Raw genomic sequence first — 27,532 nt, forward strand, 5'->3', positions numbered from 1 at the left:
CCACACACGACGCTCCGTTCAGACAGGGATTGAAAGCACAGTCCTGCAAATGAGAAAGCAATCCAAACTTCACAGGAGTGAGACATGGTACCAAAAATACAAAACATTTTGGCAGATATGAACACAAAATGCTCAATTTCCCATATAAAATACATAATGTATGGTTACAAAACTTTGAATTTGAATTAATTGTTAGTAGTTAAAAAGCAGATGATCAGATTAGCCATTCAACAAAGTGTTGGCACAGACCTTGTAAACAACTCAATGTTTTATCTCTGGAGTCCAGCACAAAGCTGTGGTTTAAATCAATTAGGCATTAGACTAAGCAATTTCTTTTAATCAGGCATTTGTACAATGCTTACATGATCCTGGTAGTTCAATTGACTTATCTTGTAGGAAAATCAATAGAGTTAATGATACCAAAGGCCACACAAAGATTACAAAATTCTCCTGACCTTTCCTCAGAACACCCAGTAGGTTTATTAGGCACAACTCACATCAATGTTTGTTTCACATCTGCTGCCAGTCCATCCAGATTCACAGACACAGGTGTATGAATATATTCCATCGTTACAACTGAGAGAGCCACAAGAGATAAGGTCAGTTAGATTTCTGTATGAAATGAACTAAAAATCTTATATTTAGCCAAGTCTTTTGGTATAGAATCCTGAGAGGGAGATACGATCTTTGGAATGAATTAATAATTCCCCTTCAACAAAAATTATTAATGACTATAATTTAAACACCACTGAGACAACCTGTAAGTGCATCACATTAGCTCCTTACATGTGACATATGTCTCCACTCACTGCTCTGGCAAGGAGGATAATTAAAAATAATTCCATGCCATTGCTGTGCAATTTGCTGTGTTTCAGTCTCAAATGATGGAGAAAAATCTGTACCTCCCATGAAGACAAGGTGCTGACATGCATTCATCAATGTTGGTCTCACAGTGGAGCCCAGCGAAGCCATCAGGACACAGGCAGTGGAATCGATTAGGCGCATCAATACATCTCCCACTATTTTGGCATGGGTTGGAAGCGCACTCGTCAATGTTAACTTCACACCGTGGCCCTAAGAGATGAAGCGTAGTTTAGTTAGCCATCACATACTGAACAACTTATTAAGAAAAAGGTCATTTCAGTTTACTTCAGTAGTCAAGCTATTCATGACAGCGCAAAAATAAGATATCTAGCTGCAGGGTAGTCAGGGATACAGACAACTGACTTTAAAATTTGAAGAAGTAGATTTAATTTCTCTGTCAAGTCTGAGGTCAGTTATATTTTCTAACCCTTTCCAACCTATGAAACTAAACAACGGTGGGGTTACGCTCTTGTCAAGCAAGTAATGATTATCCGCACAACTGTATACCCCATTGACTATAGTAGCTGCTTTGTCAGCATTGTTCAGTATTTTCAATCTAAAGGATGAGCTTCACATCCAGGTGACTTTGCTGCGCTAAACAACATCTCATCCCTTCAAACTCAGATCTCGTTCGTCTTTCACGCTCAGAGAAAATGCCAGTCAGGTCAAAAATATTTCTCAAAACAGAAATGAAGCAAACCCTGGCCAACATAATAGTACATGTGCTGGCTGATATTAGGAGCCAATATTGTAATGTCACAAAGATCAGTGTCAGTGCATACAGGGTCTGATATATATTAAAATAATTTGAACATTTTCTTTTACAGAACATAACAAAGAAAAATGATGCTTGGAAAATTTTAAAAATGGTGTCATGACACGGTTTGTCCAAGACAGCAGCAAGGACTCCAGTGTTTATAATATTCTCAGACTGCCTGCAGCACATGTAGCAGAGCACAACTGAGCAGAGTCAAGCTTTGATTTCATGTTCAGTTACTAATCAGTGTGAGAAATACATTGCTGGAAGGTGATCCCATGAATTTATGTTTTCAATATACCTCTAACATATACAACACCTATCCATTTTTGGCAAATATTTCGATATCCGACTTTCTTACTCTAATAATCCAGCATTTGTTGGGCTCTATTTATTTGTTAACCCATCCACTGAAACATGACACTATATGAACAAAGGCCCCATATCTTTGTTTTCTAAACTGCATTTACAGGTTAGCAACAGACAGAATTTTCAAACACATGAAAGAATATTCTGACTTCTGATAAGTGTTGTGTGTCAGGAGGTATTTCAGTGATTGAGTCGGACAAACAAATAAAGGCAAAAGACAAAAGGCAAGAGGGATTTTTGTGAAACTGATCTCTGGCTGATAACTGTTTCAAGCTATTTTCAGATTCATGCAAAATTGGTCAGCATACTAAGATTACAATATACGAAAATGTAAGTAATGCAATTGCAACTGTGGCCAGATTTAATCACATATGAAAAATCTTCTAAATTGTAATCGTTCATATTACGCCATTTATTCAGCAAAAATGCCAAATGTTCACTGGTTCAAGCTTCTTAAATGTAGAAAATTGCTGCATTTCTCTGTTTTGGTCTGTTGGTCAAACAAAATAAGCAATCTAAAGTCATCAGACTGGGCACTTTTTTTTACTATCAATCTGCAGATTAGTGGACAGTAAAAGTAATTGTTGGCTGTAGGCCTAAGTCTTAACATAAATTCATCGTGACATCTTGAGTCTAAAGTCAGTTAAAAAAACAGCCTAGACTGAATTAAAATGATAATACATTGTTTTTGTTTACATATTTTTGTACGTGTAGAACAATGATGTTACAATGAGATGAAGATAAATTCAAAATAAACCTGTAGAAACTATACACCCCCTGTCAAAGGTTTTGAGATGGGTTCTCATTCATTTGAATGTTTATTGTACAATTACTTTATGGTTACTTTAGATAATCAGAGATACGCGTCATCACCGGCTTCCCAAGGGAACTGTAGTGTTTGTGCACAAGAAAGTACATCCTGTAAAAGCTGTCCACTAAAGTCTGCAGGTCTTTTAAAAAATGAGATTTGAACTAACATGTTGCTCTGAAACGTTGTAATGCAATGTTTCACTCCTGTGAGCACCACAAACAGAATTCCATTCACCTCTATTATGTTGGGATGGAAGCAGAAATCTTACTGGTGGACAACTCAAAACCTGTAAAAAAAACAACCACTTGGATTTAGCAGCTATGTACCCCTAAAGCCAAGTGTGAAAATGTGTTTTTTTGTAATTTGAGTGATGTGGTACTGTAACAATAGTGGCTCCTGAGAGGGCTCAGTGAAGTGCAGCACTGTACTAATGGAAAAGTGTTTCACATACTGCAAGAGCTGTACATCCTTACAGCGGTGACTGCATGTCGACAATAGCTCAATCCTCCACACAAACTGTGCAATCAGACACACTTAAGATAAGTCGGAATATTCACTAAATAAGTCAGCTTTAGTCAGAGTGTTGATAATATTCATTATTTATGCAGACTTCACAAAAATAGAAACGAGATCACAGAAGAAATGAAGGGGAGGAGAGAGTTCACGCTGTGAAGGAAACACCAGATAACGCAAACTGTCAAAATGAGTCTCCCTCCTGCCAACAAATCAGAACACAAGTTGGGAAAGCACACTGAGGATGTTTATAGTCGCCTAAATTATAGCAGGTACTGCTATAGAGACATCAACGGAGGTGACTTCTTTTGGTGAGTAATTAAAATTATATGAATGGTTGGTGGCACATCTACAAAGAAGGATTTTTTTAGATGTCGTTTTTTCCGCTAAAGCGGTAAAAAAAAATTATTTATTACCACTAAAATGTCTTTGAGACTTCCAGGAATCGGGAGAAGAAAAACGATGACTGACCCACCATTAATCATTTGGTTAGCCGCTCATCTGCGGGCTCAGACAGATGTAAACAAACAAGGAGCAAGAATTTATTGCCCTTTATGTTTTATCATGAAAGAGAATAAAGAAACTGTCTTCACTGTACACAAAATCTATCATTTCCTCTTGTTACAGAATGCACAAATTATTCTTTTTCTTGTGCCAAAGTGATAATTTGTTTTAGTAAGCTGGAAGGAAAGCTGCAAATAATTAAAAAAATTCTTAAATAAAAAAAAAATAAAACAAAGTCAAGGCATAAAATTATCTAAAGACACCAGTATAAGGACAATAAAAATATGATTAGAAAAAAGAAGCAGGACTATGTGAGAAAAATTATATTCATACACATTTTATAAAAAAAAATCTGTCTCATATTATTCATAAACTAATGATCACTTTAAAGGAACTGATGTACTTTCATCTTTTTATTTATATCAGAAGTCATCAATATACACTATGTGCAATAAAAAGAGGATGCAATTTTAAGTGAAACATGGAAATACATGCTGCATGCTTCAAAAATCTCTTCATTCTTACGCAGACAAATTAACATTAGCTTATTGGGTTGTTTTTTTTTTCAGTATCTTTCAAGAGACCAAATGAATTCACAGTTTAAGAAAGTTTGAGATGACATGAAACAACAAAATTGTCATGCCATACCTTCAGCAATTTTAAATGCATTTATAAGTAGTTTTAATCTTGTATCTGTACAAAGTTATTCTGTTAGTTGCATTAGATCGTCTAAACATGTAATTAGCCAATAAACATATCTTACTGCAGCCAATCAGGCAACAGAGTTCTATAACAGGATGCACAGTCATTCAAAACAACTCTTTTTTTAAACTTCTCTAAAAACAGAAGAATGAAGAGATAAATGTAAGGGTGGATGAATACAGATGGTCAAATTATTATTTAAATGAAAGTTGGCCAGAAAATAGATTATTAAACACTGTATAATTATAGTAAACAGAAGTAAATATGAGCATGTATTATTTTTTTTTGGTTGGCAAGGATCTGAGTTACTTATAATGAATGGAAGTATATTTATATATTATCATTTTAATCATTTCAAAAGTGCAAAACAAAACATTTATTGTTTCTGTTTTTGCAACAGTTTATAGATAAGTTCCAAAACTGCTGAACACATCATTACATGACAACAAATATGTCACACAGTGACATTCATTAACATTTGTTTACAGTAAATTATTCTTTTTTTGTTTGTAAAGTGAAAAAAGTCAGTTTAATTAAACAACAGATAGTTGTTCATTTAACTCATTTTTCTACAGATTCTATTTCTTCTCATAAGCACGAAAAGACACGTAGCAGCTGTGTCACAGTGGCAAGAATTTGGCTTATAATTGGTTTATAATTGGCACAATTAAGAAATCAATGGTAATGTTCGCACAAGTAGCACGTTATTCCATCACACCAAATATACACAACATCGCTGAAGCAACAGTTCCCTGTTGAGAGTCAAGACCGAAATAACGGCCGCATTTTGTGTAACAAGTTCACCCAGCAAATGATTGAATTTACTGAAGCCTTCACAGCAAACAACACTGCGAGAGCCAGAACATCATCATCCAACAATGTGCTGACTGAGGAAAGTGCAGCAATGTGCTGATTGCACTGTACTATCACTCAAGGGAGCATGCTCACTAATGATGGGTGAAGAAGAGAAAACAGAAGGTGACGAATAGTGTGCTTAAACTGTGATTTATATAAACAAGATTACCCATTAATCATGTCAGTGTAATGACTTCTGACCTCCACAGGGCTCAGCACCTATACACAGTTAAATAATACATTACTGCTATCGCAGAGCCTTTTAAACCAAATGCCCTGAATAATGATCTGACAGCTGAGATGTAAGCAGCCGCTAAAACTGTCTCACTGTATAAGATAAAGCACGCTTTATAGTGTTTATCAATATGACACAGAGATAACAAAAATGGCATTGTGTTAAAATAAAGTATAACTACATACAATTAGTTCTGAGCGTCTTAACTTGAGGCTGTACTGACCTGCTGAAACATATTGACACCTGGCTAGTTAAGACGCGAGGAGGCATGATTAATCTTAACGTTTACCCTCAAAGTGGGTCATACAGAGCTTAAGAAAGGTAAAAAAAAATAAATAGAAAGCTGTTGGAAATGTGAACGTAACAATTTTCCGACATCTTGCCTCAATTATTTCTTAGAAACCGTGTAAAATGGCTTATAACATTTCCGACTGTTTGAAAAATGAGAGAGTAATAGTCTTTCAACAACTCCGTGGCAAAAACAAAATTGCTGCATGAAGACATGCTGAAACTATATTAACAAAACCTAGCAGAAAAGACAGATGCACTGGAGGAAATCTAATACAGGTGGGGATGCAGGTGGGAATAAAGTGTCATTACAGCTTAATCACATCCATGAAAATAAGCAGATATAACACCGGACTGATTTATTAGCAAGCAACTTCAACTACTAGAGTCTAAATCACTTTTGGCATTTGAAACGCACAAAAATACCCCTTGACTTGGCTGATGGCTGAAGCAAATAATATGTTAATACCATCAAGTGACACAGTGAGTTACAATGTTTCAGAGATAGAAGAGATGACACATTATACCATCAAGGCAGAATTACATTTCAATCCATTCCAATCAGGCCTGTAAAAACACTACGTGATGAATGACCCTTAGGTGGCAAATTTACTTTCAGACGAAAATAAAAAAAAGAACACACAGCACTGCTGCACATCACGAACTCAATTTTTTGAGTGTTTTTGTTTAAAAAAAAAAAGTTGCAATGTTGTTACACATGTTACTAGAGCAAATATTTTGTGTGAGTTCTAGTTGGTTTGAGCCAATCCAAACCGTATCCTCTGGCCGCTTGCTCTCTTGGGGAACCCTGTTTCCTCAGATGAGCTTAGAGCAACAGAAAAAGTAATGACTTGTACTATGCTGTGCGTAGGCCTAATAATAAAAGCTGCTTCTGTGGGAATTGGGCCATGCGTGTCAGGTTCTGCTCTCCAGAGTAGCAATACCTCAGAGATTTCCCTCCTCTCTCAACTGGGGAAGGATAAATTGATGATACAGTGTGGAAGACAAATGAAATTAATCTTCCCAGTACCTGACAGGAATCGGCTTTGGATAGCGCACACACACACGTATATAGACACACACACACTTACTCTCGTGCTAAAATAGCTCGATATCCGTCTGGTTAGAAAATAAGACAAATGGATTGAAGTAAAAAAACAATAGTGTTCAGAGACTAAAGAGGCTGATGAAATGAAATAGAGGCAACTAAGAGACCGCGAGAAGTTTTCATCAGATAGAACAGGTGGCATGAATTTATCTCTTGTTAGCTTAACTGAAAAGCAGACACTGTATCTTGCAGAAGCAGGCAGGCTAATTAAAACAGGTATTGTGGGGCATTATTTTTTCTTTTGCACTAAGCCAGCTCTATGTCAGAGCTACCTCAATAGCGTGCAGCCACAGCAGTCATGATAAGCTTTTTAGACTCTCATATTGATCTTCATGTCACCTAAGGGCGAAAGAACTACCTGAGTATCCAGGGCGACAGACACACTTGAAGCCCCCGGGCGTGTTGATACAGATGCCCTCGTGTAGGCAAGGTGAAACTTCACACTCATTCACATCCAGGTCACACAGCGTTCCAAAATAACCAGGAGGGCAAATGCAGTGGAACCTAAGGAAGATGTGATAACACTTAATCATTAGGAATAAAGTGAAATCCTGTGAAGACCAACGTGTCAGACAGTAATGGAACATTTTTTACAGTTAGCTCTTACAGTAACCTTGAAAGAATTATTTTTTTTTTGCAGTAAAGACCAGGCACAGACTCTTGAAGAAGCAATTAGAGATATTTTTCAGTGTGTTTTCAACCCACCAAGACAAACTAGAGTGCAGATTTTTTAAATGACTGGCAGCTCTTCGCACAAAAACTATCAAGTTTCTCTGTGTGTAACTTAATTCCAATTATATGTGATGACTTATTACTAAAAGGGAAGAACTTAATCTGCTTAATGATGTGGTTTATTCAATTCAAATCCCTTTTCTGCAGCTGCTGCTGGATTTAATATCACCTGACCACACACCTCAGAGGAGACGATTATCGTGTTTGTAGGTGCTAAGATAAGAAAATATGCAATTAGAAATCTAAACTACATGTTAATTAGTTAAAGGTCATTCTTCAGTAAATGAGTTATATCATATCAAATTGCTGCAATATGCTAAATGGCAATTATTGTCACTTGAGAAGTGCACTGCCTATAATGTAAATTTTACAGGCAGGGCAGGTGTGGTACGATTCACACTTTCTTTATTGCACTCAAACTCACAGTATCGTAAGGGAGAGGATGTGTAAATATAAGGCTGCAAAGGGCCCAATGAGTACACTGCAGAGTCTGATTCACCGCCGCGGTACAGATGGACTTGCTTGGCTTGTTGGGTCAGGGAGATGGAGATAGAGACATGCGGTGGGCAGCGAGGTTAAAACACACCTGATGTGAACTCCCTGGACTGTGCAATCAGGGGAGTGCTCTGAGCAGGGCCAGGTCACATGGGAGAGAAATCATGACGGGAGACAAACTGGAGACAAACCATTTAGGACTCAAATTGGCCTTGGGACTTCTCTACCCATCTGTCCGACTAAGCCTGGAAGCCCCGGGGCTCCCATTAAGCACAGCAGAGAGAAGCACCAGTGGAGTAAAGCCCAATCTAGATACATGATGTGTTCCTGCTGAATTCGCTCTCTGTCTTTAGAATAGCAGCTTATGTGTGTCAAGGATGAAGACAGGCTTGTTATATAAACCAGAACCACTTTGAAGAAGAACCTCATGTTTTCACTTTGGTTTTGTTCACTCGCCTTTCAAAGCACACTCAAGTCACTTATTCGTGCTGGCCTTTACCGATTTACAACGATTTTGAACACACACACTGTGATAAATGACTAATGTGCTAAATCAAAGCAGAAGAAAAAAAAAAAGTCATCATAAGAAGAAAATGATATTCATACTTACTTGTTCACAAGATCTTGACAAATAGCAGCATTGTTGCAGGGGCTAGAGGCACACTCATTGATGTCTTCTTCACAGTGAAGGCCAGAAAATCCCGTCCTACAATCACAGCTGGAAAAGTAAAATCATTAATATTGATATGTTGTCTCAGATGGAAAACAGAAGATCTATGCGTTTCCTACAGGCACATGCAGAGTGACAAAAATCTATATGAATTTACCGATATTAATTGCACATCATATTTAGAGCGTACTGTACAGCAAGGCCTGGATTTTGCCTTTTAACTGCACTAAAGCGAAAGCATTGATGTGTAATACATGACAAGAGCAATTAGGGCAGATTTATTTGAGACTGTTAACAATTTGACCTAATTTCAACCTGAAATGGTAAATTAGTGCTATCTGCTAAATAAATTTGAAGAAAGGGGGCTCAGAACACATTTTAGCTCATCGGCTATCAAAATGACAGCGTAATGGGCTAAAATACACACACAGGAATGACGGTTTGTAATACTCTGGATTTACTAAAGCCCATCGCTAAAAATCTCGACCTTTTGTGGCCTCCTAAGAATTGAAAAGCTGGTTAAGGATAACACTTTCTTTCCTTTTTTTTTTTTTTTTTTTTTACCTGTAACTGTTGACCCGGTCCACACAGCTGCCCTGGTTTTGGCATGGGTTTGAACTGCACTCATTGGTGTCGATTTCACACAAACTTCCTTCAAATCCTGAAAGATAGATGAGATGGTCATGGATCAGCAAACCCCACTACATCCTGAAAACGTCAGGGCCGATGATAACAAAGGCCCCAGTGAATGCCATTTTAATGGAACTAGTAGCCCCTGTAGCATATCTCATCTTCCAGCTCTCAGCACTCACTGTTTCCCCTTTGAGAGTGTGTAAGTCTAATAATACTTTAGTGCCACAGACAGATTGGTCTGAGGGTTAGTGGTTTGGGAGGTGTGTGTCTGTGTGTGCGACTGTGCATGAGCGTCTGTGTGTGCGAGGGGGAAAGCCAGAGTAGGGGGACATCTTGTTAAGTTGGGGTAAGAGGGAGAGGCTAAGCCCAAGAGCTCTCTTGCCCTTGTTCATTAGGGGGTTGAGGGGCAGGACGGCTAAGCAGATCAGCATGGGTGTTTTGTTGTACATCTGAAGGCAGCATGGGAGCCTAAAATGTTCTGCTCGGCAGAGGTGTTCCTCTGGTGCTTGGCCTTGGTCTGGACCTTTAGATGGTTTACTGCTGAATAAATCAACATTTACTCCATGTGTTGCTGGCATCACAAAGTAAAATAAACGAATGAGTTTTTAAAAAAACAATACAAATGTTCCATTTTTAAGAAGCAAATAAAGGACATTTAGACTTTAAATTACAAAAGCGTGTAAGATGAATGTCATTTAATTAGTAGCACTGACTTACTTTGAAAACCATTTATCTGAGTTTCCACTTGGTTTATTAAATAAACCTCTGAAATTCATTTTAATCTAATATAGTAGCAATGCTAGAAACTCTTACTGTTATAAAAGTGTACAAAAATCTAATTTTTGGTGATATTTAAGCAAACGTGTAAATTTAACATGATGTTTATAATTGATGTCAGTGTTAGCAATGGTGTTGCACTGGAGTGGATTACACAGTCAGTAACTATGACCTCACTGCTAAATCATATAATCTAATGATCACCTGTATGACTGTGTCACATGACAAAAACTGGGTATTTCAGGCATTATTAAAGTAGATGTTCTGGCAGAACAATTGCACTGGATTGTATTAAAAGAAGTGTGCCTAATGAAATGGGACCTAAAAATAAAAAAATAGTTATTAAAGTTGACCAATTTAAACAAAGAAACAAACAAGAAAAAAACAAACATTAACATTAATATAAATAGACTCAGACATTAAAACGAAACATATGCTCATCAGATCTGGAAAAACAACCAAGCATTCTGTGATTCTTTCTGTGATGGCAGCATTGATGGCATGAACAATTATATAGGGATACAATTTCATGTACAATTCTGCTACAAAACTGCTTTAAAACTCTGAGTTCTGACTTAAACAGACTACAAATGCACTGCCCCTGCAGAGCACCATCTGCCACACATAATTAAAAGTGGTGCAAGCATGGAATAAAGGGTTAATAAAACTAGCTTATAATGAGTGTTCTCTTATGCTCTTATTGTTTGTCTGTCTCCTTATGTTAGTCCTGCTGCTTCAAGCTAAGAGTTGCATGTATCTGAACGGTAATGGGCTCTCGTTCATGTGAGAAGTGGCTCTTAGGTGAGTGAAGTACTTGTATGAACGCTGATAGGTTTACGGATTTTTTTTTTCTCCAAGACAAACAAAAAAAGTGAAACCTGGAGAAATGTTTTACGAAATGAATGGGGCCATCTTTCTTGAATTCACCATACAAGTCAGAGGATCATTTGTACGACATGCAATATTATCAGGAGTTAATGCAATATCATAGATTATTTTTTAAAATTTGTTTGTTTTGTTGACTCAAAATCTACTGTACTCTGAATGACAGACTGCAAGGGGATACACTGATGCATGAGTTGTAAGCCACTTTTGTCATCAGTATGTTCAAAATTAAAAAAGGACACATTTCTAATAAAAGGAGGGTAATGCGAACGAAAAACAAATGGAGTAAAGCGACAGTGATACAGCTCTGTGCATCCTGGGATGAAAGAATGAGAGGAGGTCCATGAGACCACAGAGCGTACAGAGCATCTGGTGAATTATGGGACAGCGCAGGTTTCCCAAGCTGGTCTGTCAGTCAAAGCAATGGTGGTGCACCTTAGGGACTATTTCGAATGTCACTGCAATGTAATGCATCTTCTGCCACTAAGCAGTGACTGGAGGCTTCTCTTTGACAGAGCACACAGAGGGATACCCAAGACGCGTGCTCACACAGTCATTCCATCATCTGGCGAGAGCTATAGTATGTGATCACGGCTGCTGCCAGTAAACGTCTCAGAGGAGAAGAAATTGTGGGTAATCCCCAATGGATAGTGAACTAACTTTGATTGACGTTTCAATTGAAATATTACGAATGTCTTCATTTTAAGAGTGTGAGTTCGGTCGGACTGCTACGTTTGTGACTGCTGTCTTCTGTCAGCCGGATGTAACAGTTTCTCAGAGGGGGCTCATTAAGAATTATACAATGCTTCTGCAATATAGATTATGATCTTTGTCGGTGGTGTTATCTGCGTGCCGTCATACATCAAATGTCGGCGTCTGTGCTGGTTCAATCTGTGCAGGGTTTTAATGCTGAAACCAGGAAGCATCCTTATTTCTGACTTGACAAGTTTGAATTTTTGACCTTTACCGAGTGAGCCTCTAATTAACTAATCAGCGCATTTTATTAAGGCAATGGAGAACACAAAAGCAGCATCGTATCAAGATTCATCAAAAGTCACGGTGGGCTTGAGGAGACAATCCACTGCAGCTTTAGAAAAATCTGCATCAAGGATTTACAAAACATGAACATGCACATACTACAACTGTTTCCACTGGACCCTAAAAAACTGATGAACACGGCTGGATATGTTATGGCCATTATGACTCAGTGTTGGGAAAGAGCTAAAATCAAGAATTTTTCACTTGTTTGTTCAAACATTCTAATGGTACGATTCAGAGATTATCCTTAATACCTGCTGTTAAGCCAACTGCATTTCAGTGTTTGGTTGTTTTTCTTAACACATGTGGCATTAAGTTGTCAAATAGGTGACAATGTTCTTTTTTTGTTGGTTTTTTTTTGCTTGCGTGCCATTTCCATTTGTGTGGCAAGAAGCAAAACAAAAGAGGATGGAGAAAGCGCGACCACAATGTTCCATCACAGCACATCGTCAAGTTTAATGGAGCAATGTTGCACATCTTGGTTTGTTATTGAACTCCTGTTGCATAATTTACATGCTGTCTATTAAAAATGCAGCAACACACACACACACACACACAAAACAATCTAAATGTTGTGTAAGACTCCATTGCATGAAGATATGACGACCATTCAAAACAGGCTTCAGTTACAAAAAGTTCCCCAACTCTAAACACAGACATCCATGTGGCATATTAAGGATAATTATGATTTTTGTGGAAAAAAAAACCCCAAACCCCAAATTCAGTCATTTAAAAACATACAGAAATAGACAGACCGCTATCAAGTTAGTCACCATAGCTGAAGGAGTACAGCGTGCATGCGAGTCCTTCACATGCAAAGACCCAAAACTGGGTTACTTGAATAAGTGGGTTAAGAATAGAAATCTCTTTGCATGTAAACACCAGATACTGCAGCCGATTTACCCCACTGCTACACACCTGGACCACCTCTTCAGCACCGCTAATGACGGCACAAAATGATTAAACACTGAGTTTATTTAAAATTTGTTTACTCTACAGCTGTTCTAGACCCAGGCCCTATTTTTACACATTATGTATAAATGAAACCACCAACTTCTTTCTCACAGAGCTTAACCACAGCTACCGACTGGTTCAAGGTTTACCCTTGAAGTTTTTTTTCTAGACATAGTCATCTTAATCTCTTCTCTCTACAAATGGCTAACTGTTAACCGTTGCTATTTTTAAGCTCGCAAACAGCTCATTTTAGGAGCTGTCCAACTGTTTGCAGTTAATATTGCTGTTTGTTTTGGAAAATCTTACATAAAAAACATTCCAGGCCACCTCCTGAAAAGCAGCAAAGTTTTAAACTGCAAGCTGTAACATAATGCACTAATTTTATGGGGGAGAAATTTTTGCAACCCTACAGACTCCAACCTGTCATCTAAAGAAGCACACATGCTGTAAAAGCAGAGCTCTGTTAATGTTGAAAGAGGAAGAAGTGAAAGCAAAGAGCCATGTGAAGCAGCCCGGTCGCAGGTGTCGTGTCTCTGAGGTCTGTGCCAAAGTTAGACTCCTCCATTAAATGACATACAGTAATGGAAATACATAAGACAGCTTCAATTGTGCACTTCTATTATATCATCCACACTTCATAACCGTGTCACTGTACCCCTTGAACTGCGAGCCGAACTGTCTAGTGAAAGAAAAATCTGACTTTGCTCTGAACTTCAAAGCTCTACTGAGCAATATTGTTTAAAAAAAAAAAATTTAAACAAACGACACCCTAAGGTATGGAAGGGTTTTAAGCACCACAGAGCCAACTAAAATCAATGCCCTTAACGGTTTTCTCTTTGTAGCTTCCTGTTTGGGTTTTTTTTTTGTCCATATGTTTGGGCCTGAAGTTCATCACCTGGTGAGGTGTGCTGCAGCCTACGCTTTTATCTACATTGTTTGGTGCAGCCGTATGAGGCTAATTTGCCAACACATTTTGCTACACAATACTGAAACATTAAAACAGAATATCTTTCCCCTGCAGCGAACAAAACAAAACAAATCCTTATGCATTCTTACTGTACTGCAGCATTTCCGCACAGATGAACTTTATGAGTCATCGGTAAAAAAGTAGCAAATATTGACTAGGGTTAAGGGCACGATTTTCCCTCGGTAAATAGACAGACCACCCACTTGTCAGAATTCAAGGTTTTCTTTACTATTAATGTACATTTTGAGTAAATCACTGCATCTTCCCTCATCTGATTCTCTCATTGCACACCTGCCACCATCTAAATGAAAAACGCACTCTAACTTGATACAGCACGAAAGCAGATGCATTCATCGAGGTCACCTTTAAACCTTGAGCTTACAGCAACCGGGAGATGTAGAGATACTTCGGTACGACGTTGTGTTGCCGTCATCATGAAAAAGAAATGCATTTCACTCTCAGGAAGGAAATATTCTCATTCTACAAGATCAATTTTAACACAATAAGACATTATAAAAATGAATACGAAATATTTCACCTCTCGTTCAATTACTCTGGTTATGACATGATATGTTGGTATAACACAAACTGTTTGATGTCAAAGCAATAAAAATAAAAGGTTAATTATTGCCTGAAGAGTCAGATGGGACAATCACCAATTTGAAACACAGAAATAATATTTCACAGGCAAATAAACAAAATAAAAGCAAATCAAAGCCATTTTACTTAAAGAAACAACACCAACAAAAAAACAACCCTGCTTTATGTATAGATCCTCGTATTATATTTTTATCGGTCATGTTAGGCCTGCTGCACATGTTCTGGTATATACTGGAAATGTGTCCTTTATATATGGTCAGGTACATACTGTATTTTACACCTTGGGCCTCTTTTTAATGTCTGCAAATGCATTACTCTAGATATACATTTATGCATAGATGTGCATCCAGTGTCCAGAACCTGCATCCATCCTGAACCATCATGAATATGACGGCTATATAAAGACACACACACCCCCTCCCCCTCCCCCAAACACCTGAAGCTAAACCTGCACCCCTGGGTATGCTACATGTATAAGTATATTCAGTCAGCAGTGCAACCAGCCTCCACTGATTTACATAGAGACCACTGGGTATTTTTACCTGCTGTGAAGTATTCAGGGGTTAAACACCAATATGGTGGAATCTATTAATGACTGAGAATTTTTATGAGGGGGAAATCCTCTGATGCCTCGAAGTGATCATTGATGCTTTTTCATGCAGCTGTTGTTCGAGGCTGGGAACAGAGGTCTCAAAGCTAAAACTGAGCGAAAAAGAACCACCTTTTGCCCTCAGCAATAGAATATCACCAGCATGCTGCGACCTTTGCCTACTGAAAGGGCACACTCTCATACTGGGGTTGAACACCTGCTACATTTTAATATTTTTTATGCTTCTCTGTGTGCCCTCACTTTCAGAATATTAGACCAGACACCAGTTCTTTAAATGGAGCTGTGATTTACATGCTATGAACTTTGCTTAAAACATGGCCGCTGACTGCCCCTGTGCCGTGGATCATTATTCTCTGAGAGACTCTTTGGGATATCTTTGGTCTTAGTAATCGTACTATGGAGCAGAATAGCTATTGTGGAGGCTTTAAGTCACAGAATACCCCACTGGATTAGCTACATTATGGTGAAATGATGAGTCATACAAGTTATTTCTAGGTATTTTAAATATATAGTGTGCAAGTGTGCAAAATGACTCTGCTCCACATACTCCTGCTGTCTTAGTCAGGACATTTGCGTAAAAGAGACTTTGAGTTGAAGTGTAGCATTAGCCTCCTTCTATGAGATTTTATTCTTATTAAACATCTTGTGAACTAAACGACATAGTATATGTTTTGTTTTTTTGCATGGAAAAATGTGTATGACCAGAATCCATAAAAATGAATCTTGGTAATCTAGATTAGCATATAAATAAAACAGAAGTTTAAGATGTGTGTATTTTGTTCTATATTACTATAGTAAAAAGAAAAAAAAGGAAAAGGGTCAGTGATAGTCACATACATCTGCCAGGGCATCTGGTTTAAAAACTAAGACATATCTGCTATAAATCACATTGTCTACTTCCCCAATAAAAGAGAATAATCACTTAAAATGAAATGAGGACAGACTTTTTCAGCACATCTTTGGCCACACATATTCTCAACACATCTTTTCCAGTATCATATTAGGTATGTGTCAGTTCTCTTGTTGGCGTGGCTCCACAGTAGCTCATTAACCAACTGTTTGGTAGGACACAATCTCAATCTTGTGGAAGGTGAAGGCTCGTGTAGCATGCCATGCAAATAAAGGGGTTTGTTCTCCATCTGGCCAGGAACACCTCTGGGGATATTCTGAGCCATGGAGACCAAATGGTTTTTGCATGTAAAGGGACCACACAATGCTTCTGAATTAATTCCCTATACTGCAAGCATCACATTCCTCCTTTTCATGCAATGTGCTATAATCAAACTGACTGTCAAACAGCTCACTTTTAACATTGAAATATGTCAACTTGTCACCCAAAACCCGATACAGAGGTGGTAATGGGCACGGACACACTAACAGAGATGAAAATTAGGACTCACTGTTAAGGCTTTGATAAATCTATTCTACATGTACAAAAATGCCATTTTAAATCAACTCATGCCCTTTCAAAGAACCTTTGCATGAAAAGGTTTAAGGAATCTGACATTTACTGAAAATTAACATTGCACCAGTCCCTAATTATTATTATTGTTCATGACCTATTTTAATTTTTCCAGTCTGAATCATTGCAATTTTCCTAAAGGTTTAAGTTTTGAGATGTTTTCTGTGCATGTAAATTGCAGTGTGCACTTGGACCTGTGGCGGTAATCACTGCTGCTCTGAGAATTAAGCTACGTAGCAATGTGACAATTATTTACTGTAAAAAATACTGATAAAACACAGTGTGGACCTTTATTTGCATCTTTTCTGAAGATAAATGAATAAATAAAGGTCCAAAGCTGTAGTTCTTAAATGCATTTTCCAATACCAGTCTGAATTAATTGGAAAGAAAAAGACTATAATTATTTAGAGCTCTTATGCCTTTGCAGTGAAAGTGAATAGATTCTAGACTCAAAGACAGAGGTGGAGGACAAACAGCACTGGTCCTCAATAAGACTGAAACTCAGGATGTTGTAGTGTAAATGTGCAAACTCTTCTCTGTTCAGGCAATTCAGCAAATTGAGAGCAAGGACACTGGACCTTACAGCTCGTGTACAGGGCTCAGAATCTGATGTAACTCAGCTTTGTACCCCAGTCGGTGCTGAGTGATGCTATGTGCTGTTTGTTTCATTTGTTGTAGTTGTCGGCCGGCAACCCTCACCCCAACCTCTACCCTAACTCTCCCATTTTCAGGTTGCTCTTCTATCAGGTTTGGCACTCCCTGCTGAGGCTCCTCATTAAGAGGAAAGTGGAACATCTGTGCTGGTCAGGCAAGATGACTTAGGCCTCCTGGCCAGATCCTCAGCGGAGAGTCACCGCGAGTAAAAACAAAAACTTCCTCCAGGAGCCCACCACAATCAAGAAAGTGTAACCGCTTCACTTATATTTTCTTTAAAGGAAAGTCTTTCAGCTGGCTCTGGTATTATTCTGGCCTCCAGGTTCTCACAGTATACCTTTGTAGACAAAACTCATTTCCATTGTGCCTGTGTTTTACAAATCCCTTTAATGCTACTCCCAGTAGGAACCTCCTAATGGCTGCCTTTTAGATCTTGTTGAACCGACGAACACTAAAGTTACTGCATCAACCTTTTTGTCAGACAGATAGAGTCTAGTGAAACGTCTCGGGAAAACAATGACCACACACACCAAGCTTTATAGTGCATTTAGTACAGCGAGTTTGAGAAAGAACGATCATTAAACTCAGTGAAAGTGCTTATCTTTTATAAAAGACCTCTGCCAACTACGATCAGATACTGTCATAACACTATTAGAGTATTAAGTTATCTCATGGCTATCATCACATTTTATATTAGCGTCTCTTCAGCTGAATTCACACAGTTTCGGTGTAATGACAGCTAAATTACAGCTGCTTTGGTTGTGTTGCATATCCATAGCAGTTTAACATATGTACTGTAGCAGCAATTTGCAGTGCTTTTCCAAATGTTCTGATCAGAGTTTGTTTCCATGTTTGTAGTTATTTTCATCATGCTGATGATATTGTTGCTGTCAGAAATTCTAGATATCTTCAAAATGGAGAGATCGAGTTTTCCTACTCGTGATAATAATTACTGGTTCAAGTTGCTCTCACCAAGATTTAACTCCCCAAAATTCATCCCCTTGTGTCACAATTACATATGTAGAAGCTTTTATTTCCATTGAATGAATGGTTTTTGCCTTAATATGGCTTAGCTGCAACTCTACACTATCTATGTCTACAAAGTCCTCCCCCTTTTCTTCACCCACCCCTGGGCCACTTCCTGTAGCTCAAGCACACCAGTTTAACTATAATAACGTCCCAAATACTGCACTGGAAAACTACTTTGTGCCACAAAAATTTGCAATGCTAGATTAACTCAACCATACATTTTAAAATCAGTGATGATACAGAAAGTCTCCCATTACTTTTTTATATTTGTTACATATAAAATCAAGAAAGTCTTCTCCATGTTTTTTCAGACTGACACGGACAGTTTCAAGTGGAAACTGTCAACCGTAGTGCTGATTTCCTTAAGCATATATCCTTCGGCATACACAAAGCATGTGGGGAAAAAAAAAAGCAAAAAGAAAAACTTGATGTTTGCTAGAGGGAGACTTTAAACAACGTGACAGATTTGAGGCATTCAGTAAAACAGTTCAAAAGTGGTATTGGGCCACAATCCAAACACAGACCAGAAACACAGATAAAAACATGTCCAAAAAAGAAGTAATAAAATTAGGTTAAAGGTTTAATGAGAAAATTTTTTCCTATTTGTCTGACTGATGATTACTGTTGTGGGTGTAATGAAAAAAATCACACTGTTAAGATTGTCCCAGACTATTTATGTTTGTTTTCTGCCAGTTTCTGCTCTTGGCCCTATTTTTCATTATTATTATTATTACTATTATTATTATTATGTGTGTAGTATATTCAAGGCATCAGTGTGTTAAGTAGAGCTCCACTGATGCTAGATTTTAAGGCTTCAACCAATACAGATAATGATGCGTCAGCCAATAATTACTATTCTACAAAAAAGATAACCCACCCAACCATTTTTGATAATAATCAGCAAAACCTGTTCTTCTATGTACTTTGACAAGGATGTGCACTGAGCGAGACAGTTCCAAAATCTACTTCATACTGTTCTCTGCTTATAAGTATGTACTTGTTTTTAGTTCAGTTTTTTTCTGTTTACTGCACTTTGTATGGAGTTTATTGCTAAACATGCCAAAATTGGTAAAATAGCTGCACCTCAGTAACATCTCCAATGAAAACACAGCTGACTGATACACTCCACAGTGCAGCGAAATATTTATCCCGAGGCATGCTTTATCATGGTACAGCTGCTATGCAACCTGCGCCATGACTTCCAACTGTGCCCATGTTTAAGAGCACACACTGTCTGCATTGGAATGTGGACCACCGTGTGGACTCATTTGTGCTGTATACCAGTGGCAGACTGTGGGAGTCATATTTCCATTTAATTAACCAAGATTCAGTATCTAAGCACAAATGAATTTTAATACAGTTTTATTGTGCTCTAAGCTTGCTTTGAGTGCATACTGTTGCCACACTCTGTTTCCATCTAGACACGAGTCATTTAAAAGTAACTACCTCCTTAATTCTACTACACTTCTACTGCATACCACACAAAATAGCAAATGAATACAATTAAATGCCATGCCTTCAAATACTTGGTGTTGATTTTATAACAAGTTAACCTTGATAATGTCTAGAGTGCAGTGTCCATCTTCTGCATGTGGGATGAGATTTGCTTACGGCAGTAAATCTGGCAGACACAAGCAGACAAATTCTAATTTAATTAGGCTTGGGAATAATGTAAGGCCTACACAATTTCCTTGACAAATAACCTACACTGAATGGTAAATAACAAGTCTTTAAAATTGCTCTACTGGGATGAAGCCATGGGTTGTATAACAGCTCTGTGTTTGTTGAGTAGTAGCTATGTAGGATGGATTTATGGTGAATAATAATGGAGAGTAGTGAGTCACAATGCTTGTGTGAAGTGAAAAGGACCAAGCCCACGCAAAGCTCTTGGTGTAATGTATGCAGCCAGCACCTAATTTCCTATTCCTCTCCAAGGAAGCTTTCTGAAACTAACCCAGCCGCTCTATTTATATCTGGCAACATCTTTTCATCTCTGTGCTGATAGAGCCATTAGGTAGAGCACCAGCCTATAGCAGCTTAACCCGCACATTGATAAGTGTGGAAGTGCATCAATATCATTTACAATTCTTGAGCTATCAAGGGCTTCCTGGTAAATGTGCAGACTTTTTGATTGGTCCATGAGAAGCATGTTGCACTTTTTTCCCCTGACTGAGCTTGTGAACGGACCTTGAAGTAGATTTTTTTTTTGTTTTCTGAGAAGATGTATATGCCTGAGTTCATTAAAGAATGCTTGTGAGAGCCTGTGAGCAGTATACAGTGTTCCCTATTTATACATTTAAACCCACACACTCGCACAGTGAAACATAGAGCTGTTATGTTAAGTGTGGAGAGGATCTTCTTCCACAATCGAATGTATCTTCTATTACTGTCATTTGATTACTTTAAATGTCTAAATGGGGTTGATATGAGGTAAGTTCCTGGAAAAATTTCACATTTGGCATCCTCTATAATGTCAATACTCACCGATGGTAGTTATATTCTTCTGTGTGTGTTCAGGCCTAGTCTGGTAACGATTCAAATTGTAGCAAATGATGTTACTTGAGAAACATAGATTGCACCACAAGATAAAGGGTTTGGCTATATTTTAGCAAAAATACAGCTATTACAGATTGATTGAGCCTACAGATACAGTGAAAACAGGGAAAAAAGTATGTTTTGCTGTCAGAGTGGTGGTAAGAGTGCTTTGTTTCTGAATTCTGGTGTGCATTTTTGGTATTTTCTTATCAGGACGTGTTATTTAAATACATCATCACAGACAGGAATTCAAGTTGACCACAGCCGCGTTTTTCTGTGGAGGATCACACTACCATCTGTCTAAACCCAAGTTTGCACCTGTTCAAGTTTAAAAAGTGTAATTAGAGCAGAACATGGCTTTAATTTCACTAATGGCAGTTTGAGATTTGATAGACATTAGATAAATGATGAAAAAGGACTTTTATCTTTTGCTATGATGATGGGAGCTGTTGAGTTTTACCAGATTTGACTTGTTTGGAGAATGAAAATGACAGAGTAATGAGCAATTGCATTATGCAAAAAGAAAGACATTGGTTGATTGATTGTAATAGTACAATCCAGCGTTTTTAAGTGCCCATTTACCCAAAAGGCACAACAGATATATTTTACGGGACGTATTTTAGAATTTTTTTTTCTAATAAATTTCATTAACCAAATGTTGATGCAACTTATTATCTTATTATTCTGGGCAATGTGCTGTTTCTATGAATAAGAATTATATTAAGGGATAGTGTACAATGTATACACACACAGCCCAGTATATTGCAGCTGCTGATTCACCATGGATTATAACGAGAACAGCCCAGATACCACTAAGACGGTCTCGCCTTTTTACAGTCATGAGGAAAAATCTAACCAAGATAAAACAGAGCAGAGTATGCTAGTTTTTCCTCAAAGGAATAAGGCTAAAAATCACTGCTGTCTGAGTTTAGTGATAATTCTCCGTGCAAAAATTAAAATGAGACATGTAAAAATCCCTACAATGTATTACAGTCAATACAAATCCAACTTTCTGGCACACCAAGCTTCATATCTTTGACCCACGGTCAGCTATTGACCAATTCTTCTCTAGACAGTAGCAAAAAAAAGTATTTCTCACTCTTCTCCTGGTTAGCAAATATATATATATATATATATATGTATATATATTTGATCATTTTAAATTACCCCTGCAGGAAAACCTCCAGCTTCTGTATAGCACATTTTCTTTCGGTGTCTAGAGCATAGTTCAATGTGTAATTTATGCATGAGAAATCATTCTTTGTCTCTGTTGATACAGTAACTTTTCGGAAAAACTCATACATTTCAGAGGGAAGACAGAAACGATGCATGCTTAACTGTGACATGAATATTTTTCCGCTTCTTCCTGTGAAATTATGCTTTTTGTAATGGTTTTTGAATTACTTAAATTTCACAGCACACCATTCAGCAGCATGGTGTAGCTGTGCTCGGAAAAAATGGGCGAAAATAGAAGCATCATGAGGCTGTGGCCCTGTGTTCACTCACCAGCTGGGCATCTGCAGGAGGCTGTTCCATTGGAGCGTGTCAGGCAGGTGGAGTTGTGCAGGCAGGGATTGTGGAGGGGGTCGCAGGGGTCATAAGGCTGGTTGCACAAGGGGCCACTGAAGAAGGAGGGACAGGTGCAGGAGAACTCCCCTGGTACATCTGACTCCTGACACTGAGCTCCATTTAGACAGGGCCCGGAATCACACTCATTCACATCCTCTGCACAGTCCACACCTGTCCAGCCCGGTGAGCACAAACACCTTGGACGCACCAGAGAGGAGACATGGCACCGTAGAGGTCATTCCGGCATAAATTTAAATACATCCTAAATAAATAAACATGCATGTAGTCGTTTATCGAACGGCCAAGCGGGTTGCACTCTCTGGGATTATGATGCTAAAAAATGGATACAGCAGTAGTATTGTGAGAAGGTACCATATGGTTTTGTTTTTTTAAATTCAAGTGACCTGCAGGACACATTTTTTCTTAACATACAGTGCTGCAGTGCATGTATTGGCATCGCTCTCATAACACATCCAGAGACAGTGACACAGTGAGACGCTGTGGGAAATTTACAGGTTAATTGCACTACTGGTCAGAGCAGTTTTTAATTCTGGACAGCTGAATGTAGGACACAGGAGGTTAGAGTGCTGAGTGGGGATTAAATGGAAATGTATGCATGCAAGACACAGACAGACAGAGAGAGAAAGAGAAACAGTGAGTGTGTGCGAATCTGAAGTAGCTGCTCTTAAGGCAGGTGAATATTCCACTTGGTGGCAGTGAGTACCCGAGCACTACCAACCACTCCACCTTGCATTCCTTTCCATCCCCCAACTTTTCGACCTGAAGCAGTTTTACGTCTCCCCAGCGAGAGTGGGGCATTAGCCGAAGCAGATACACCAGCTTTTTCCTCCAATGAGTCACAGATCCCCTGAAACCTTTTCATGCTGTGAGCCATTGATTGACTCATTTGTTTTACCTGCCATCTGCAATTCATTATCTCCGGTGCCAGTGGAAGGACATATTGCTATCTCTGAGCAGCTTCTTTTCCTGCATTTATTAAGTGAGCGATGCACCTTGCGAGGACAGTGCCCTCGAGCCAGCTTGCACACCTACTTGTAGCTGTTGAGAAGGTCTGTGCAGGTGGCGTTGTTTTTGCAGGGCTGTGATAAACATTCATCAATTTCTCGTTGGCAGTGCTCCCCCTCCCAGCCGGAATGACACACACACTCATAACTCTGCAATACAAAAAAAAAAAAACTATATTAGATTAACACTGAAATATAGTGACACTTTACATCTGCACTTGTCTTGCTGTAGATAGTATTTTAGGTACTAAAGAGTATTTATGACACCGTTGGAAGCACTGCATATGCACGCAGTTATGGAGTAGTCAGATGCTATTCTGCTACTTATCTGTTTACTTATTTATAGTTGTTGCATTTTAGAAAACAAATAGTGCGATGCTTAATATACTTGATTAAATTCATCCCAATTTCCTCAGAAATATTGCAGAATAAAACCTCCTACTCACCAAAAAAAAAATCTTTCCTGTGGAAATCTGTTTAAACTGTGAAGAGTCATGCTTGTCTTACATTTTCATATTCCTGCTATGCAGATGTATTCCTCCTACCACCCACCCTCTGGACAACATGCAAGCCTGTTTTTTTCATGCCTTTCAAGGTATACGGTACAAGCCTTTATCAAGCTTATAATATTACCACTCCATATTCTGCGTGGAGAGAAATTTCCATAGGCACCCAAACATGTAAAACATGTTAGATTGAGGTTTGCCAGGATTTTTCTCCACAGCAAGTGAAAATGCTGGTACTACTTTACATTAAGAAGCAGATTTTTTTATATATAGCTGCTAACGCTGGTACTACTTTACATTAAGAAGCAGATTTTTTTTATATATAGCTGCTAACGCTGCTAATCTCTTTTTTTTTTCTTTCTTTCTTTCTTTCTTGCATTCAATTCAGTATGTGGACAACTTGTCCTTTATTTCATCATTGCAATCTGCATTACGATAATAAATCAGAGTATGGGAGATGAATGGTTTGTTGTCCGTTGCTTTCCAAGGTTAGGTCCAGCTTAATTTAAAGTCCTCTTTGCATACATTATGAAGGTAGTCATATGGTCAAGGGTTTTTCGGGATTCCTCACTGCCAACTTTCTGTCTAAAGGTCCTGGGTGCTTCTGGTTGAATGCATGCTAATCTTTATTTCATACACTAGAGGGGAGCCGTTAAACTTTGTCTGATATAATTTGTACACTGTAGGCTCTATGGTCGTGGGGGGAAAATGCCGTCATCTCATGATAAATTAGATACCTCCAGGAGACTCCAATTCCTTACCCCTGGCAATAGAACATAATCTCATTTTTGCTGCTAAGTCACCTTCAGGGACTGCAATTCTCCAAAATAAGCTAAAGCTCTGTGGAACACAGTGTTCAGAGAGAGGAATAGCTACACTGTAAACAAGACTACGTTAAGAGATATCCAAAAACTGGCCCTGTTTGAATAATGAGTTGAGGAAATATAAAAATAAAGCAGTAAAGCAGAGTGAAGAAAAATATTATTGGTCGAAATTTCATTACATGCTTTGCATCAGATCCCACTCTCATCTTATGCAGTGTCCTTTTGTCTTTGAATGAAGACAGTTTAGTTTAGCCCAGAAAAATGAAAATTACACTGAAATGTTTTAACCACGCTTTTGCGCCACAACAACTATGAAACGTTGTCATACAGCTCCTTGTAAACTATTTAATAAATACGAAAACTAAGCATTTGTCCTTCAGTTATACTGAAATCGTTGCAATAGTTGTGTTACTAAAGGAAAACAAAACAAAAACACACTGAAAACTGGATGAACACTGGAATGTCATCAATGAAAGCCTGAAGTTAGTTTTTGTCAAAATCAATGTCCATGCCTGGATACTAGTGAGCAGTTGCTATGAGGAAGGTCCAGGGCACAGGTTGAAATCTTTACTGTTATTCTTCAATCTGAGATTTGAAAATCACAACGCTATTTCTAAGAGATGTAAGTTTGTTACTGAACCTTAACTGAAATTAAGTTGTGGCATTCTAGGCTTATTAGACAATGATAGAGAAGAGATACAGAAAATGTGAGGAAAGTGAGCAGGGAAATGACATGCAGCAAAGGTATGGCAAGCTAGAAATCGAACTGTGGACTCACTGCTGACAGCATTTGTGCTCGTGTGGTATGCACCCTAAGTACTCAGTTATTGGGCTGCCCTGCATTTGACATTTCGTGTTAGTGATGGAAGGAAGGAAGAAAAAAAGATCTCTTCTGCCTTACATGCATAATGCTGTAATTTTAAGGATTTTAAAATTAGGTGCGGACTATGCAATGTAAATTCTTGGAGAAAAAGAAAAAAAAAAACAAGAACAAAGCCACAGACTTTATCTATGACACATCTGTTTCACTACTACAATCTGTTAACAAATAAACAGCTGTTGGAAAAAGGCCCCTGGTACTCATTGCACAGTTTGTGAGCAGCATGCAGCTCCCAAGGCCTTTTTGCAGCTGCAACAGATCAATGTTATCAGCTTTAAAAAAACCTTGAATAACTACAGACCTTCTTTTTGCAAGGCAAAACCTGGTCTCTATGTGGATTTCTGTCTTAAAACATTTGAAATTTGATATATGCATCTGTGATTTCTCACAGGTGTCGACACATGCTCTATTTAGCAAGGAAGGTCAGATCTTGAGTGGGGAATATATTGTACTACAAAGGGGTTGAAATGGATAAAAATATAACTAAAGATGTACCAACTACTAACAGCTACATGTTTTATCATCTACATTTTTTACCCTTAAGATAAGCCTTTTTGAAGATGCCCAATTGCTAACTGAAAGCATGAGAAACATGTTTTGTTTTGGACATCTAATTGCAAAAAACGGCCACTCAAACGAACAAGCATTTCACATTTAATACGTTCATTAGAAAACATGTTGCGTTTCAGTGCATACTTTCGTAACCTTTTGGTCATTATGTTACATTAAAAGCTCACCTCACAAGGCATAAATAGCATACTGTAATTGGCATAATTTTTCTATTAGGAGATACAATCATGAGGCACATCTATTAGAAACTAGACATTTCCTGTGCCGGCCTTATTTTTCTCATCACCCACACATCTCCTAATGCTGAATTTTCCATTAAGACCAAAAATTGGTCACCATATTTGCTTCCAGTGTCCAAACCTGATCAGCATTGGCCTGCAGTAGACCCCAGAGATACGTAGATGGCATTTCCTATTGCTAATAATACACCTCTATTCAAGTTATTGCCCACTTGTTTATATGTTCTGCACTAGAAATGCATTCAAACATTATATGTGTAACAGTCATCAAGGATAATATGCAATAACCTGTGATTCAGATCTATCAATATTTTATGAAGAGTTCGTAACTGTTGAGATTTACATGACATTGGGCCTTTTAAACACCATATTATCACTCAATTATACTGCAAAAGGAAGAAAAAAAAATCTGTGTCTACTTACCAGATGAAGGTCTTTACATACTGAGTTGGTGCTGCATGAACTGTTCACACAGTCGTCGATGTCTTGCTCACATCTCGGCCCGGCATAACCAGGACTGCAGAGGCAGTAAAAGCCATCTACAACTGAAAGAAAATCAGCAGGATGGTTACAGCACCTTGCATCATGAATTAATTCACTCATCTCTCAGTGGGCCCTACATCTTTACACAGGTAAGTGCTGATTATGAACATGAAGCACAATCACCACTGTGATTTCACTTTTTAAATGGATATGACCATTAAATAGAGCCCTTATGCCATAGGAGTAAAACCTGTTGTCGTCAAATCTGTGTGGCAGGTCACCTCCTTGTGCATTAGTCTGACAGTCTGACACGCTAACTATCTTTAAATGAACCCGTCTGCCATGGCCATTCAGTCCTCTTCTCTCCTACCACTTTCCTTGTCTCCCAT

The 27,532-nt window shown here is 38.3% G+C and overlaps 1 protein-coding gene across 1 annotated transcript; it reads right to left on the minus strand.

The window, feature by feature from the left end:
* Positions 1-83: 83 nt before the first annotated feature.
* LOC110956939 (eyes shut homolog) lies at positions 84-27,532 on the minus strand. Its single transcript, XM_051960113.1, has 9 exons — positions 27,514-27,532; positions 27,084-27,205; positions 23,670-23,791; positions 22,554-22,813; positions 9,468-9,564; positions 8,844-8,951; positions 7,365-7,510; positions 903-1,074; positions 84-576 (listed from the first exon to the last, which is right to left on the minus strand). Exons 1-9 carry the CDS (start codon positions 27,530-27,532, stop codon positions 483-485), a joined length of 1,140 nt encoding a protein of 379 aa, XP_051816073.1. The 3' UTR covers positions 84-482.

Source organism: Acanthochromis polyacanthus, chromosome 15, assembly GCF_021347895.1.
Source record: "Acanthochromis polyacanthus isolate Apoly-LR-REF ecotype Palm Island chromosome 15, KAUST_Apoly_ChrSc, whole genome shotgun sequence".
NCBI lineage: Eukaryota > Metazoa > Chordata > Actinopteri > Pomacentridae > Acanthochromis > Acanthochromis polyacanthus.